This window comes from Aptenodytes forsteri, unplaced genomic scaffold (assembly GCF_000699145.1).
Source record: "Aptenodytes forsteri isolate BGI_AS27 unplaced genomic scaffold, ASM69914v1 Scaffold106, whole genome shotgun sequence".
NCBI lineage: Eukaryota > Metazoa > Chordata > Aves > Sphenisciformes > Spheniscidae > Aptenodytes > Aptenodytes forsteri.
In genome coordinates this window covers 1,609,401-1,626,543 of record NW_008794080.1, presented here as the reverse complement: position 1 = coordinate 1,626,543, position 17,143 = coordinate 1,609,401, and the positions used below count along the sequence as shown (strand labels likewise).

At 37.7% G+C, this 17,143-nt stretch overlaps 1 protein-coding gene across 3 annotated transcripts in view; it reads left to right on the top strand.

Annotated features, from left to right (window-relative positions):
• The window catches only part of WAPL (WAPL cohesin release factor), a 155,345-nt gene that overhangs the window by 103,401 nt on the left and 34,801 nt on the right, over positions 1–17,143 (top strand). For all 3 annotated transcript variants that reach the window (XM_009272419.2, XM_009272398.2, XM_009272408.2), the window contains 2 exons: positions 74–1,123; positions 7,853–7,971. In XM_009272419.2, coding sequence (XP_009270694.1) covers positions 74–1,123; positions 7,853–7,971 — 1,169 coding nt within the window. The remainder of the gene's footprint in view (positions 1–73; positions 1,124–7,852; positions 7,972–17,143) is intronic.

Here is a 17,143-nt window from a genome sequence, read left to right as displayed (position 1 = left end):
TTCAAAGTTGCCTGCAAGGGTGATTATTTTTTTTAATAATGCTTTTTAGTAAAAAAAAAATCTTTTCTTGTAGATAAAATGCAGAATTTGAATGAAGATAATGAGAAGAACAGTCATTTCATCTATGAAAATGCTGAAGACAGTAACAAAACCAATGTTGAAACTACAGACACTTCTGGATACAACATTGAAGCCAAGGACTTGCCTGATTCTTGGGACTCCCACATCGGAAAAACAGCAGACTCTCCATCAGAAACATCTCAGACGAAGGGGCCACTAAGAACTCACTTGTATGAATGGGAGGATGAAACTGAAGACACCAGAACTGGAGAGTATGTATTAGATTTTGACAGTGAACCTCTCTCAGAGATGAAGAGCAAGGATGAGGAGTGTGATAAAGAAGATACAGAAAATCCAAAGGAAGCCATTAGTGAAGAACTTGTGCAAACTATTCCTAGGCCAAGCAACTGTAGGACATATTGTCGATCCAACAAAGCAAAACCGCCGGGCGCAACAAATTTTGACAAGCTAATGGATGGCACTAGTCAGTCTTTATCCAAAGCAAACAATGAGTCAAATAATGATGGTCTGAACCCAGCAAGAAAAGTTTCTGTAAGTAGTGGGACCAGTTTTAGAGGGACGGTTGGACGGACTAGAGACTACACTGTTCTACATCCATCTTGCTTGTCAGTTTGTAATGTTACTATACAGGATACCATGGAACGAATCGATGAATTTACCACAGCAACCCCTACTGACCTGGGAGAAGCTGGACGCTTAAGAAAAAAAGCAGACATTGCTACTACAAAAACTACAACCAGGTTTCGACCAAGCAATACTAAATCCAAAAAGGATGTCAAATTAGAGTTTTTTGGGTTTGATGATCAAGATGAGGGAGGGGGAGATGAAGGCGCCTCTAGAAGTTCTGGGAGTTCCAATTACAAAATCAAGTACTTTGGGTTTGATGACTTGAGTGAAAGCGAGGATGAAGATGAAGAGTGGCAGGTAGCAGAAAGGAAAGCTAACAAGAAACGAAGTAGAACTGCACCATCTTCTTCGCTACAGTCAACCTCTGACGGCAATGAAAACTGTTCCCAGGATAGCCAGCTCAGTACTAATGCAGGTAAGCAGAACTCTTCCAGAATACATACTTATTTAAGTTTAGTTGATCTTTTATTTTGTTCTTTTTGCAGTATGCCTAGGAGTTTATTGAACAGTACTACTGATTTGGAAATCTGAAAGTTAAATTTGCTTATTTCTGCCGTGGTCCTGTCTGGTGTTTCCTAGCTGTCTAGAAGTATGCTTTATACCCCTTGATCTCTTGCCAGAGGTAGAATTTTTTCTTTTTGAACAGAAGATTCTTACCTTTTTGGTGTGTTGAGCATACAGTACCTATGCCCATAAGGCAGATATCTTCCCACGGAAGCTCCACATCAACCCAGAATTACGGAGCTGAGTGCAGAAACTTAAGTAGCTCTTAGAGATGTGTAATATCTTTTTCCTTTTTGTGCTTTTGAACGCGTTTGTAAACAGTTTGGACCTTTCTCAAGTTCCATCTTATCCGAGGATGCATGGCTCGAAGGAGAGGCTGTGGGGACCCATGGAGTGCCAGTCAGGTGACTGTCTTTGGGTGTGCCTCTGCATATTGATGTATTTCTGCTTTTGCTTCCAGTTTTCAGATATCTCCAACTTCTGCATAGGTGGTACGTGTGTGTGTGTATTTATGTGTGCACACGCACACACGAGTAAAACTGTTCATGCAGAATTTGCTGAGCAAGTTCTGATGAGTGCCTTTGAAAAATTAGACTGGCTTGGTGGTCGTTTGGGTCCCATGTAATGACTTTGATCAAAGTTGAGGTGTGTTGGTGAAGAAGAAAAGGAATAACTTTGGTGAAAGGTTTCTTTTTGCTTTTTCTTTTTGAAGAAGTCTAATACCAAAGAATCATGCATGTTGGAATAAGCATTTCAAAACACTGCTGCTGTTCTAGGGAACTTTTTGGTCCTCCATTTTGGAGCATGAAGCATGAGAAGTTTTTATCCATTCACTGAAGTTGTTTCATTTTTAAGACTTTGGCAGGATATATTTCATTGTGATGGGGAGAGGGGAGGACTCAAGTCTAGCCTGCAAATGTGGGAGAAGCTGTTTTTTCCTACAAATTGCTTCTGCTAATATAATCCAGAAATAAAATTTCAAAGGAAAAAGTGTTCATTTCTCTGTTCTAATTATAGTGGTCTCTAAAAACAGAATTGTCTGTAAGTCTTTTAATCAAAGGTAAATGTAACTGCTAGGTTTTTTTGTAAATTCTAAAAGGGCCAAATTGATACTGATGTTGTATGAGAAAATTGTAATTTCAAACAAAAAAAGCCTTGATTTGGTTTCATAATATATAATTATGATGAGACACTTGCATTCCAGCCTCTTTGGAAAATGGGCTTAACTTACAGGGTTGCTTATGAAATACTCCATCTGAGTCCCCTTCTCTGATGAGTCTTTGTTCAGCCATTTATTCCAAGGAAAAAAATAGCTTATACAGTTAATGCAGCTGAGATGCTGACCCATCAAATAATCCTTTCAGCCGCTGTCCTCTGGAGTCTCAAAATATCTATAGTTTGCATTCAGCACTATGTTCACCAAGGAGGTCATTATACTCCAGGGTATCACAGATTATTTCTCTGAAATATTTTCATAAGAGCTTCCCATGGCACAGGTAGATGTAAATTTGTGTTTTGTTAGTTTCTTAATACACTCCTCCATTTCTCAGGTAAGAGCTACCTCTTAGTGCCTCTGCTGAGAGATGCTTTCCCTTTATTTTTCATCTCCTTTGCTCATTTGATTCCTGTTTTGTGCCACTGTAGCCAGGTGAGATTTGACGTGTATTTTTTCTTCTGAAAATTGAAGGGTGGTGTGAAGTTATTTCCCAAGGTTGCAGCACATTCCCTAGTTCAATCCTGTAGTACAGATTGTAAAAATAGGGAGTCTGATGTTGCCCTAAAATTTGTAGGACTCCTTGATATATTTCATGCTGTCTTCTCTCAGACCTTTGAAAACTTTGAGCATCACGATCACTCAGAACAGCCATATTGAGGTCCTTAAGTTTAGTGATGCTGAGTCTGAGAATTTATCAAGGACTTCTGGATCTAAGCCTGAAGTTGCGGTAAAATATGTGACATTGCTGTAAGGTATTGTCTTTACATATTGGAACAAAGTGACTTCTGCGTCGGTAGAAAATGCCAGTTCTGAATCCAAGCCTCAGAAAAAGCTTTCAGAACATCTTGCACAATAAAACTTTTTCCTGAAGTTACAAACAGTACTGAGAGGTGCTACTGCGACCTGAGTTCTGTGTGTGCTGTTCTTTTTTGTACTAATGAATAAATCCTCAGATAAAAATCCAGTGTTCCCTTTCCAGGTTGACAGGTGAGATGCCAGATTGCCTCTCTGAATTCCAGCCCCGGAAATTCCTAAGACTGATTTTGACATTCTGCGTGTAAAGAATGTTATATGGCATAGTCAGTTTTTCAAGAGATTTGATGCTTCCTGTTACAGTCTTACAAAATTTTTGCCGTGATACTGATTTGGTTACTTACCATAATCTAGGCCTATTTTTATGAAACGTATTTTAGAATCTTAGTATAAAACAACATGCAAAGATTTTCTAACTGAACTGGAAATGGACTATTACTTCCAGTCTAGTAGCTCACAGTTGAGGGAAAGTAAGTTTAATAATACATATTTAAATGTTTCTGTAACTGAAATTTAAGGAAGCACTGAAGACTAGATGGACAGTATTGTTAGTGCAGGAAAGAAATGCAAAGCAGATAAATTCAGTTTTAGTTAGACTGTCTTTCACTGAAGCGTCTTCTCTGTTGTTCACTTGTACCATAGGCTTGCCTGCTGAAATGGTTAAAAAACCACCAAAAAACCCCAAACAAAAGCCAAACAAATAAAAGCCCAAGCCGTGAGATGCTCCGGCTTTTAAATTCCTAGACACTGTTCACAGACTTTTCCTTTTAATGGAGGTACTTCGTAACTTTATGAGCCTGAGATTTTTGGTGAAGCTTTGAGTTCTAGTTAAAGTTGCCTTTTTTTTTTTTTTGCCATTGCAATCTAAAATTCTCTCATATTAGTCAGCGTAGCAGCCCAGTGAAGCAAAAGCCCCTCTCACTCGTGAGCCTCCCAGCTGTAGTCAGCCAGAATGCCAGGGGGGCTAAAAGTACTGATGACACTTTACTAGATCCAAAACAGTACCTCTATCGTTTCGCTAGCTAGAATACAGGATGACTCTAGTAAAGAGAAGCTTTTAATACTGGAGGAAAATGACTTAATTACCTGACTATATTAATCAATAGCGAGTTGTATCCAAGAGAAATCTGAAGTATAATGACAAAGAAGAGTAAAGCTTAACCAAAAATAACTTTAAACTTCAGTTTTGAAGAGCAAACCTCTATCTTTGGGACAGTGTTATACTTCTGGGAATAACTGTGCTATCAGTTTGTTTCTCTCTTTTTCTAAAGATCCTGCCATGGTTGTCAGTGGTTTGCGTGGTCACTAAGATTTCTGATATATTTAACTTCTGAACTTACAGTCTCAGAATGCTTTATTTCCCACCTGTTCAACTGGGACACCTAGGACTATGTTAATGCTTGTTTTACTAAATTTCATTTTGGCCAATGACAATAAAATTATTACACAAAGTGACAGGCATTAAAAAAAAAAAAGACAAATGCTGACTAAAATTAAACATTTCCATATCTCTATGTAGATTGACATAAACAGGATAGAGCAGTTGCCTGAAACCTTCTGCTAAAGGAAGGTATGAAGTTCTGTCCTCTCTAACATGCTTATTTTTATTTGGTTCACCAACTCCTTCACTATATATCTCATAAGCAGTGTATAGTAATGATGAACCTCAGTATTCTTGATTTAAATTATAGTAGCAGTTATCCTGTTATTGTAGTGTAAGTATTGCAGCTTAGCCTTTTGCTTTGTAAATCAGCTCCGATATACAACTTAACCTTTGTGTCATGCATTCATTTTCCTTTCAGTGATCAAGATGAGATTCGTAATAATCTTTTTGGATAATAAAATAGCTTTTGCATATCAGCATCTTGGTTCATTTCTGGTGAGCAAACTTGCCCTATCTTTTTTTTTTTCCCCCTTCCTTTGCATCTCCTCAAAAACTGAATCACCTTAATTGGGTAAATATTTTTAGCCAGTTAAGAGTATATCAAAGTCCTCAAAGGCAGAGTCCTGTTTGGACTTCAAAATCTTCTGCAGAATTACACTCCGGCACTAAAACAAAACTGGGTTGGTTTTCTCCAGGAAACTTACTGTGGTGTTGCCTTCTAGTTGGTCTTTGAAGATCTTTCCAATTTTAGCTGAGACCGGCAAATTGTCTCAAAGATTATAAATGCCTTGAAAATGGTTGGATAAATAAGATGAGACAAGGCCTTACATGCTCCCATATTGAGAAAAAGGTCAATATGCTCATCTTTTCTGTGAAGGGGGGAAGAACATCCATACAAGAGAGAGACAGTGGAAAACAAGCTTCATTAGTGTCACTGCTTACCAAACTACTCGTGTCTTTGTCTGGGTCAGTTAATGTTAACAAAAGACTTCTCCCCCACACCCTATTTAGTTTAGATTTCAAAATCTGGTAAGATATGTATGCAGAGTGCTTTTAGGATACCTAGAAGGCCTCAGAGAGCATTGCTCAAATAAAAGCATTCCAGATAATCTTAGGAAACTAATCATAGAAGTGTTTGATATGCTAGCGACATCAAAAAATGCAAAATCATCCTGTTGTAAGTAGGAGTTGAAACATTTTTATCAAGAATTTTCTTTGAATTTAAAATTACCTAATTTAAATGGGATAGCTCAGGATCACATAGGAGTAGAATTCAAACGAAGAAACTTAGATGATTTTAAAATTGTGGCTTAGTTGATATAGAGCACTATTAATCATTATTAACCACAATACAAGCTCCAAGTCTTAGCATGAGGCACAAATTATTGTGCTGATTTGGTGGGTGAAAACACATCTTGCATTTCCAGAGTGAGTTGCCTGTTTGTAATTACTGTAGTCAAGTGAGCTACTTTTTAGCTTTTAATAATAGGAGGGTCCAGTTCTGTTGGTTTGACTTTCTTTGGGAATTGCATTCAGGACCTGGCTTCTTCGAAAGACTTGTAAGGATTTCTTCAGGATTTGTAAGGATGTGTATCAAAGCAATTTGATTTGACTCTTTTAATTGGTAAGTTTCAGCAAAGGGCTAAGTTGACTTTTATATAGATTTAGGAAGTAGTTTTGTTTTGTTTATTAAGTTAGTGAGAATTGGTCTGTAATATTTTTCCTCTGTTAGACTAATTTTATCAAAACATCTTTTAAAGTCAGTTATTTTCGGAGGGATTGTTCATGTTGTGTTCTTAAGCTCTTGTGCTGACATCGTACAACTAAACTGAAAACCAGCGGGCTGGAATGCGAGAGGTTGGTTCCGGTAGGTGCCTTGCAGTGGGCATTTAAGTTAGTGAGAATTGGTCTGTAATATTTTTCCTCTGTTAGACTAATTTTATCAAAACATCTTTTAAAGTCAGTTATTTTCGGAGGGATTGTTCATGTTGTGTTCTTAAGCTCTTGTGCTGACATCGTACAACTAAACTGAAAACCAGCGGGCTGGAATGCGAGAGGTTTGTTCCGGTAGGTGCCTTGCAGTGGGCATCCTGCCTGCCCTGGTGCTGCTAAGCCCGTTGAAATTTACTGCAATTTTAGAAACTTTTGAGCCTTATTTTAAGAATACTTATATCCCCCAGACTAGATAAATTTTGTGTCCTTGTGAGTGCCGTTAGAAATTTGCTTGCCTGATTTGCTTTTGATTGCCTCCTTACCTAGGCACTTGGCCGGTCCTGTTTACGGGATGTGAGTGTACTTGGGATTAGAGTAACCGATCCAACCTGCTTGTATTTTTGCAGTGCGGTTTTCAAATAGCGGCAGCTTCTCTGTAATAGATCGGTTTTCTAAAATGTTTATCAGATGAAACAGTGCTTCTCTGTGCCTGTCTTTATTTCCATCTTGAAATTTATGGTAACTTCTGGTTTGTGCCAAGTAAAAGAAAATAACGCTGTTCTCCAAGGGATAATGCTTCAAATACAACACAAGTTTAAAGGAGAAGGAAAAAAAAAAGAGAAGAATTTCATTAGATCAGTGAATTGCAGATTTACAGTCCAAACCTGAGTACTAGAACTACTGGTGAGGCAAGTATTGAATACGTCGAAAGGCCATTTCAGTGGTTCTGTCTAGCTGACTCCTTTCTGAGCCGATGACCGTATTTTTTTTTTTTTTTAATACTGCTTATAGCAGAATAAGCAAATATAAACAGGCTGCCTTCATGAGAAGTGAAGTAGGATCAATTCTTCGGTCCTGTAATTGTAGTGGGAAGTATTCTTCTAAATCTCTTAATATCACACTTTTGAAGAACCCTATCTACTGTTTAATTCATCTGCTGCTCAGAGTTGTAGCAGTAAGCCATAACTAAGCACATATAAAAGGTAACCTGGGATTCACAGGAGTATCAAATGGGAAATAATAACTTGAAGCTTACACAATGGGTGAGAGGCACTATAATAATTGTGACCGTGTACCTTGTAATGTGTCTTCCATGTATTATGACAGTCCAGTCAGTAAACCTGAGTTCCATCCAGAACTGTGTTTGGCTTTAAAGCTGATTTTTCTGATGAGAATTGTTTGTTTATTATATAATTTCAGAAGCTATACATGTGGAAATGTCAGATGCAAGAAATGCTTTAGCAGTTCAACAGCTTTCGATATGGTTGTTTCATGTCTACATTTACCTTTTACAGATCTTCTGGAGTTTTCAGAGGATGCATCTGGTGTGCCTGAAGGCAATAAGAAATCTACAAATAAACAAGGTGATAAATCTAAGGAAAACACCAGGAAGATTTTTAGTGGGCCAAAGCGGGTGAGTAATAATACTGAGACTAAGACAAAGTTCTTATTTTAATTAACTCTTCAGTATTGATGTTTCTTCCTGTATATGTAACAGGGCTTTTGACCCAGTTTGTATCTGCGCTTGAGATAATTGGTTGGCTTTAAGATTATATCTAGAAAAGTAAAACCTTCAAGTGCAAAATTTTTGTATTGGTTACTGGGAATTTCACTTTTCGAATGCAAGTCTGGGGTCACAGAATGGTAACGCACAACCTAGATGCATTCCCTTCTAGATGATTGTTAAAGCAAAGCACCATTAAATGCTGTGGTGTTTTTTGTTGGGGTTTTTTTTCCTTTGCTCTCCCAAGAAATATCTATCATATTATAGGATCAAACCTTTCTGAAAGCTTCAAATTTGGCATTGGTATAGTCTTTATAAGGAAAAGTGCCTTTATAGCATGTGGAAAAAGCGGGATTTTTCTTTTAGTTAAAGAAAGAAGTAACCCCCAATCCCGCCCCCGTATACCCTACCTATGTAGTATTCAGTATGAATTTGCCCTTTCATATTGTGAATGGAGCTTACTCATTTTGTTGATGCTAGGTGTGGTTTATCTTACCTGTTATTATAGATTACTCAGTATTTTGAGGCTTTTAAAAATATGCATACACCAAAAATTGTGTTTAGCTGTTAGGTGAAAGTTTGCAATAGCAGGATCCATGTAACCTCCATTTAATGAAGTTTTTATGACTTGATTGTCCAGGATACCCATTTCTAATGCTTAAGGCCTTTTCATACGCTTTTTGCATAACACGTTGCCCTAGTCTGGTGAAGAGAGTAGCTTTCTCACCGTCGTTGCAATCCAGAACTGGTGTAATAAGAGAAAGAAGGAACTGGAGAGGGAAGCGCACTTGGAAAGGAAACTCCTTTCCCTTTGAGTTCCATAAGTTTTGCAAGACCCAGCACTTGCATGTTATAACAGAAACTCTCTTTTACATGTGTTCAGAATGTGTTCAGCAGTCTAAGAATTTTTTAACAATTATTTTTCCTTGTTTTTCCTAAAGAATTCTAATAAATAATTAAATCACACTCTAAAATTTCTCATAAAGGTAGCTAATTACTTGTGTTATATAATAGTTTCACTTGAAGTAATTTTTTTAAGGGTTTTTTTTGGTCTTCCAGAACCAGAAGATTTATTATCTCCCCAGCTGTGTTGATATATAATCATTTTCCATTTAAAAATGTAGATTTGTGGGTGGAGGAAGGAGGACCACTTTGTTTTATTTCTCAAAACATGCAAGGGAATATTTTCATTTGGGAGGACATGTGACCAATAAGTACTGTCAGTTGTAACGCCCTTTGGAAAAGAAGCGTCGCTTCTTGTTGCTTCGTGACTTTGGACAGACTGGGGAGCTCTTAGCTGCTAACTCTTCCCTCCAGAGTTTGAAGTCAGGCTGTCGATAAGTGAGGAGGGTCTTTTCAGAACTGAAACAGTATTTCCTGAATGCGAGAGTTCCTCAGCTTCTGCTGATTAAATCATCTTTTTTTTTTTTAAAATCAGAGCTTCCTATCAGTGAACATGTTACAATAGACTGAGAAACAGAAGTACAGGGAATGTAAATTTAACTGTACCTTTTTTTGCTGTATTTTTTAGCAGCATTAAACAGCTGTGGGTGTTCTGGTAAATATGGATTTTTTTTTTAAATGTTCAAATACTTATATGCTTCTAATACTACTCTATAATAGCATTTTATGTGTTTCTTGTTTAATTTTTATACTTTAAATACTTGAGGGTTTATGTGAAAACTGTTTTAATTAATTTTGAATGTATATATCGTGAAATTTGGGGGGGGGAACCTTACAGCAATATCATACTATATGAGAGAAAATGGTTTCAACTCTGGAAAATTCTCAATTGGGAATAAATTTAATTCAAGGGGGAAAGGTGACAATTAAACAGCCTTTTTGACCCTGTAGTGATATAATGAACATAGAAGTAGAAATTGCTGTAATTGCGATTCAGATTTTAAACTTTAATGTTCTCTAATCATATGGCTGTTACATGGAGTTACTAAAAAAACTTGTAAAGCTTGTTCTGATGGTAATTAGAGACGCTGTAATTATCTTCCTAAACTACAGATACAGACTCTTAATCTCAGTTGCATCTTAAGGGAATTTTCATTCTGGGAGTGAAAAGTGAACTAAAAGTATTAACCTGACCATAACTAAATGATCTTAAAAAAAAAAAAAATCTGTGGAACTTCTTCACTGTCTCGTCACCATTTTTTTTTTTTTCTTGTAGAAACTAGTAGATAAAGTATTAATTATTTTCTGCTAGGTGGTGATGTTAGAGGTACGGCACTTTGCATCACACCGAGCTGAAAAGTAAACAGCTCTGTAACTCGGGAAGCAACAGGTGGTATTGTTAAACTTCAGTAGATCCAGAAAGCTGAAGTATTTTTTCCAGTTCGTAGTCAGCAGGACTCTCGCCCATGTTTGTGCTTTTGAAACCTGACCATTGTACTCTAATGTGAAAGTCCAGTTCTTGAAATTTTGAGTATATGTGTAATAAAAGATTACAGACATTATTGACTTAGTGAATAACAGTGTTTCTAAAAACTGCTTTTAATGTAAGGAGTCCCACTGAAATCACTGACTATTCACACACATAATATTGAGCATAAAAGTTGCAGTAGCGTGTACGTTATGATAGGTATGTAAAGTCTCGACCAGAATTCTGCTTTTAAGTGAATTAAATCTCTTTATCCTGAGCCTGAGTTACAGGGGCAATATTATGTTCCATAGCAACATAATTATGTACTTAGAGTACATAAATATTGGCATTACTTGACTTGCAAATTATGGGTGTGAAGCATACATGAGTAACATCTGCAAAAGTTTGTCTGCAGCTGTTTACAATTTTAATTCAACTGGTTCAGTAACTCGTGCTCTAGCATGTAAGTTTGGCAACTCTGTGGGGCTGTGATATGTCCACCTGCTGGTCCCTTTGAACTTAGTTCCCCTTCTACAGATGAAACTGTTAAATTCCCAGTTACCAGGCAAAAACCAGTAAGGTATACAAGAGCTTTTTTGTTGCTATGGTCCAAGTCTCCTCAGACTAAAGGCTAGAGAATAGGGACTATAGAAATTCTTTCCTGAGATTTCTTGCTCCTGCCCCGCTCGCCACAGATTTGGGCTACCATCAGCAAATGAGGAGAATCAGTTTTTGTAGGAATACTCTGGAACAGTTCCCAATGGCCTTACGCAAACTATGTATGTCTCTAAATAGGAACCTGGGGGAAAAAAAAAAACCACTTAGAAGCGTAAGGTAAAGAGAACTAGTCTATCCCCAAACTTAATCTTTTGATTGATCAGTCCTAGAAGTTGATGACTGTGCCTGGTATTTTGTGCCAGAACTATACAGTCAGTTCAGTGTTTCTGTTGTCCAGCATGTCATTAAGGACCACCAAATCCTCTGAACTGCAAATTTTTTGGGATGGCCCTCTGCTCTTAAACTCGAAATGTACGATAGAGTGACCTGCAACTCTGCTGATCCTAGTTCTGCCTGTGGCCATAGGAAGCCAGCCTAGACAAGGTGAATACCTATTACCTTTGAATATTCCAATGTAAGAATGTAAATAGAGTTGCAAATTAGAATTAAAAGGTATGGGAGCCTTTCAGTTTGAGGGGCAAGGGAGAGGGGGAAGACTATAATCCTTCTGTTAGCGCTCTTCAGTGCTGCTAAGACATATGGGAAGACTTACTGTGTCGCATGAAGTGGGACAAAGGAGGTATAACAGAAAAAAGCACTGACTCTTTCAGGTAGACATACTCAAAAGCAGTGTCCATGTTGTGTTTCCTCAAAGTAGCATGAAATTTCAAGGTAGATCAGTGCTATATTGGGGGGGGGGTTCTGTGCCTTAGAATAGGTGAACTTTAGAAACGAGTCTTTTGGAATTAATTTCTTAGATGTTGATATTTTTTGCACTGAGTATATTTCATAAAGCTTCCATGCTAGTATTGACAGAATGCAGTTTAGCACCTATAAAAGACTGAAATTTTCTTGGGAGACTAAAACATACACTTTTTATGATTGGTAACACGAGGTAGAAAGTACTCACCGCATGGACAGTCTACATTGGTGATTCATGGACTACTGTTCAAACTAAAAACTAACCTGAATGCTAGTCCATTGCTTAATGACTTCTGAATTCAGTTAAAATTTGTGTATTTCCCTTAAATACTCACTTTTGCAATGAGAATTGAATGTTTATAAACAAATTTAAACTAGCTTAAATTTTTTTTCTTATTCTCTTGTCTTGCTGTGCCTGGAGAAATTTTTCTAAACTTGCTTGTTGAGGTCTTAGCTCGAGAAAACCTGTCTGTTTTGCAACTCTGTATACATTTCCCCACATGTACACAGTGAATGGCAAGAAGAACATTACATCAATGTGCTGCTTTTTTTTTTTTTCCCCCTCTTGTTGTGCACACATTGGGTTGTACAGGAAAAGGTATGGAAAAACCTCTTTGCCACTAACTTGATTATCGTGGCGTTTCCTTTGGGCCACTCACTCAAGTATGGACCACAGAGTTCCCCGTGCAAAGCACTTTCCTTGTTTTTCACAGTGGCATTGCTTGAAAGTTATTCCACCAGTGTGGAATGCATGTGTCAGGAAAAGCTGAGATCTTCTTGTATTCTGCATTGAAAAACAACAACAACAACAAAAAAAACAAACCAAAGCCAACAAAACCCAACCTACTGTAAGGGCTAGTTTTGCCTGAAAAAGACAAAAAATACTGACAGAAGTATTTGGTGAAGCTGCCTGTGTGCTCCTTTTGCTCTACCTGCTCACTCCCGTTCCCTTGTTCCTTCAGTTTCCCAAGGTTGTGTATTGCACTAAATTGAGGAACCCATCTGTGTTTAAAAAAAATAACTCACTAAAAGGAAACATTTAACATAAATCTCAGTCCAGTTCACTGGGTGACTGTAAACAATTGTATCCACTCAGTTGAGGGAACTGAAGAAGAGAGATTAAGTCGTCTTAACCTGGTTAAGTCAACATTGCAACTGAGAAATGCTCACTAAACACAGCCGGCGCTAGCAGGATTACATGCATTACTTTGATCAAGTGACATTAATAGAGTTAGTCATGACAGTGGTGTTGAATATATGAATGAAATCATGGCTGAATTCAGACATAGCTTAGCCAACAGACTGCTTCTGAACTCGGTATCCAAGATTAAAACTTGATCCAGTCATAACCCTCTAGCTATTTATTGCTTTTCATGTTTTATTCAAGTTTTACAAATAACTGCTGTGTTTTGTGCCCAACAAGGTATAGAAATGCATGCAAGATTTCAAAGTGTGTTTTCTGGACGGATCAATTGGAAGGACATGTTAAATCACTACTGTGTGAAGAGCACTAATTTCTAGTTATCAAGTGCTGAACCAGCAAAAAAAAAAATTTTTCTTCTGTGTGACTTCAGTTTGATCTGCAACTAGTCCATAGTTCATTATTTGATTGCATCTTTCTTGTCCTGTAGGCAGGTTTTTTTCCATGAGTAGGTTGTTTTTGTTGAGTTGCCATATTCCTGTTATAAATTTTACGCACTAACTGTCAATCCTTGAAAATAAAGCTTACGTGTGATCCTGTTGTTCCTAATAGGATTTGCTGTAATATAGGTTTAGGGGTATAACCTATGAGATCTTTTGCAGGTTGATGTGAGCTTTTTCCACTGGTGCTTCATGCTGACTGGAAGAAGCTATAAATATCAGCTTGAAACAAATGCTGTGTCTCAGTTTACTTGAAGTCCAAGATGTAGTACTTGTACCTGATCTTTGAAAGTGTTTTGAAATTGAAGTAGTACGAAACCAGGCATGGCTCTTGGTTTGACTGAGTAATCTTACGGCTAATATGACAATGACGTGTGCGTGGGAGGGGAAAGAAACTAGGCTGTGCTGTGATCTGTAGTTTTCCGCTTAGCTTGTATTATACTTTACAGTAGATGTTTATCAAAGACATCCTGCAAGTAACATTTACTTTTGCTGGCCTGCAAATGAATCTGTATTTCCCCAAATTAAATTTTTAAAGTTTGTTGGGAGTTTTTTTTGGTTGGTGGGTGGGTTTTTTTTTTTTGTTAGATTTAATTTATGTGAAGATTAATCTGTCTTAAGTGCACAGCCTCAGGTGGTTTTGGTTAATTATGTTTCTGTAGCTGATTTTAAGTAAATAGTCTTGGAAAAGCAGCAGTGGAAGCGTGATTCTAAAGTTTTGCTGTATCAGTCATAGCCCTTTCCATACATTTAATGGTAGGATCAGAGTAGACTGGTCAGAACTAATTTTAAAAAGAACTGCTTGTCTTTATCCTGCATAACCTTTAGGAAAAGAGTGTCCTACCAAAAGGATGGACAGTTACAACAAAGCATTTTTTCAGTGTTATTAAACTGCTGATATGACACACATTGAGCTGCTATTTGCATCCTAATTTAGGATGTCAAAATTGCATTTTTTTTTAATAGGAAAGATTATTAGTTGACATTTGCTATTTTGACTCTGAGGAGTCGAGCTGAATTTTGACAATCAAAATATTCTGTGAAATCTCTGGCTTGTATCAGCGTAGTGCTAAGCCAGCAGTCTGTTTCATCAGCACTTTGACAAACAGTGGTGGTCAGATCTGACAACCTGTGACAGCATGTTGCTGCTTCTGCAGTACATTCCTTTCATTTATTGGTTGGTGCTTCTGGCAGATGGTCTGCCCAGTCCTGAACTGAAGTGTGTTTTGTGGGTTTTTGTCCAAAAACTATTTGTTGGAATGATGCACAAGAGATGAGCTGTTCTAAGTGCTAACCAATTATAAACAGCGTGTGTATTTTAACCAACTTTTACATTGCTGGAATAAAAATGAATTTAAAAAAAAGATAAAAGATGATAAAAGGTAAGAATAAATCTGTTTCTTAAATAGTTGATTTGTTAAAAACCAAAGCTTCATATTGATATGATTATTTCACTTAACCTTTGCAAAATCAGATTCTTCGGTAAGTTTGTTTATTTAATACTGGCTTCCTAGTGCTTACCATTTAGGGATTTTTTTTTTTTCTTCTATTATTAATGTAAATAGACCAAACCCAATTCTTAATTTTTAAGTTAGTAAACAGGATACTAATCAGGACTGGCAGGTTTTTAGATTAGTCACCTAATTTGAAGAGTGAAGTAGCCACTGTAATTTTACCGTATTGAGTTGGGGCATAACACCTTGAAGCCATCTCAGAGTGAAAGCAAATGCCAAGAGTTGGTCTGTTAACTTCAAGGTAATCATTTGATTCTGATCAAAATTATTTTCTTCCCACTCCTTCATACTAAACCATGGTAAAGAAGGCGTGTGCTGGTAGATGCCGAGCTGAGATCCTTCCACCTGGCAAACCTGCTTCCTCGTCTGTCCTCTGTATGCAACTTGTTAAGTAGAACTATGGTAGCAACGTTATTGGAAGTGCATTTCTTCTATGCAGTGTCAAGAAAGCTGTTATCAGTTGAGACATAGCTTTGTTCTGAGAAAGGTAGGGATGCGAAGTGCGATGTGAAGGTAACAAGCTAAGTCCTCATAGAGGCAAGAGGAACAAATGAAAAATAAGCATTGAAATCATTCTCCCCTTGTGTGTATTTACGCTTTTCAGGAAGTGGAGAAATCAAGTTGAATGGAAAATGTTTAATGTCACAGCGGAAACTTTGTTTTATACTTCCAGCTCCTACTGGTATTAACACTTAGGCAAGAAGCAAAGATGCATTAAAACACTTGGAAACCAGATTCTTTCTTGCATCTTCACATGTTCCCCCCTGCAATCAGTTGCGTGGTTCCCTGTAATTAACTCTGGTTTAGTTATTAGGCAATGCAGGATAACTGTGTGGGATAAATGTTATATTGCACAAGGCCTTAATCCTGTAGAAAGTTCTAAAATGGGAAAAATGCTCAAAGAGATTACAATATACCAGTTTCATTTGCCAGTGGGAGCTTAATTTATGCGCAGATGAATATGCAAAACTATCTTCACAGCTCCCGTGTACTGTGTGAGTGTGGCTGGTTCACTCAGCTCTGTCTGTGACTTTATGTACATTAGATAATAATGCGATGCAACACGAACACACCTTGAGAGTGAAAGAGTTGGTGTTGAGTGCCTAGTGTCCCCATTATTCACACCTGTAAGTTTTTACTTTGAATTAGCTTTATTCTGATCTGCTTTAGGGAATGCCCAGTAACAGGTGGCGTGAGGTAGGTGCTCTCTGGAAGAGCATCTTCAAATTTGGTTTCATCAGAAAGGAATCAGGTAAGTGTACTCGGAGTCTTGGTGATACAAACCACAGTGTTGTAACTGAGGACATTTGGGAGATTTATTTGAAAAATTTTTTACTGATCCAAATGGAAACGCTTATGTGGGTGTGCATACACGTGTACCCCAACCATATGACCTCTGGAATTTCATTGCTGTTGCAATTTTGTAAGGCTTTCCTGTTAGTAGATTGATACACTTTGAGTAGATTAGGATTAACGCCGGGGGGGAGAATTGCGGGGGGGTGTGGGGGGTATGTGTGTCTGCCTTTATGTAGCAACAAAGAGGGCAGGAATTTTGTCTAACAATTTTTACAAGGATGTGTTTGTGCCAGTACAGTTACTTGCGGGCAGATGCAGGTTTTTCACTTCTCTTGATTGAAGTGACATGTTTCCAGTATTGTGGCGATATGTCTAAACTATTGTACCCTGTCCCTTTTAATTAGACTTAACATAGGTTTCAGGCCAAATTAGTAACCGTAACCATATGGCTTCTGCTTGTGAGCTGACTGGTTTTGAGTACACTCAGTGTAAGCAGCATACAGAACACCATCAGCTCTTTCTGTTAAAGAATAAATCTCACGTATATCAAACTGTCCTGTTTCTTCAAGTTAAATTTTCATGTTTCACTTGGATGTGTGACCCCTCATCTTGTTCTGCCCTGTAGGCCTCCTTTTGAGCTTTGAGGGAGAAAAAACATTTTGCAGTTCTTCAGAAGTCTGATGCAAGAAAAGCTTCAGTGACATTTTTTTCCCCCTTGCTCATCCTTCTCTCTAAACTGGAGAGGTATGGATTTGATGGGTGGACTGTCCGGTGGGTGAGGAATTGGTTAGATGGTCGCATCCAGAGGGTAGTGGTCAACGGCTCAATGTCCAGATAGAGA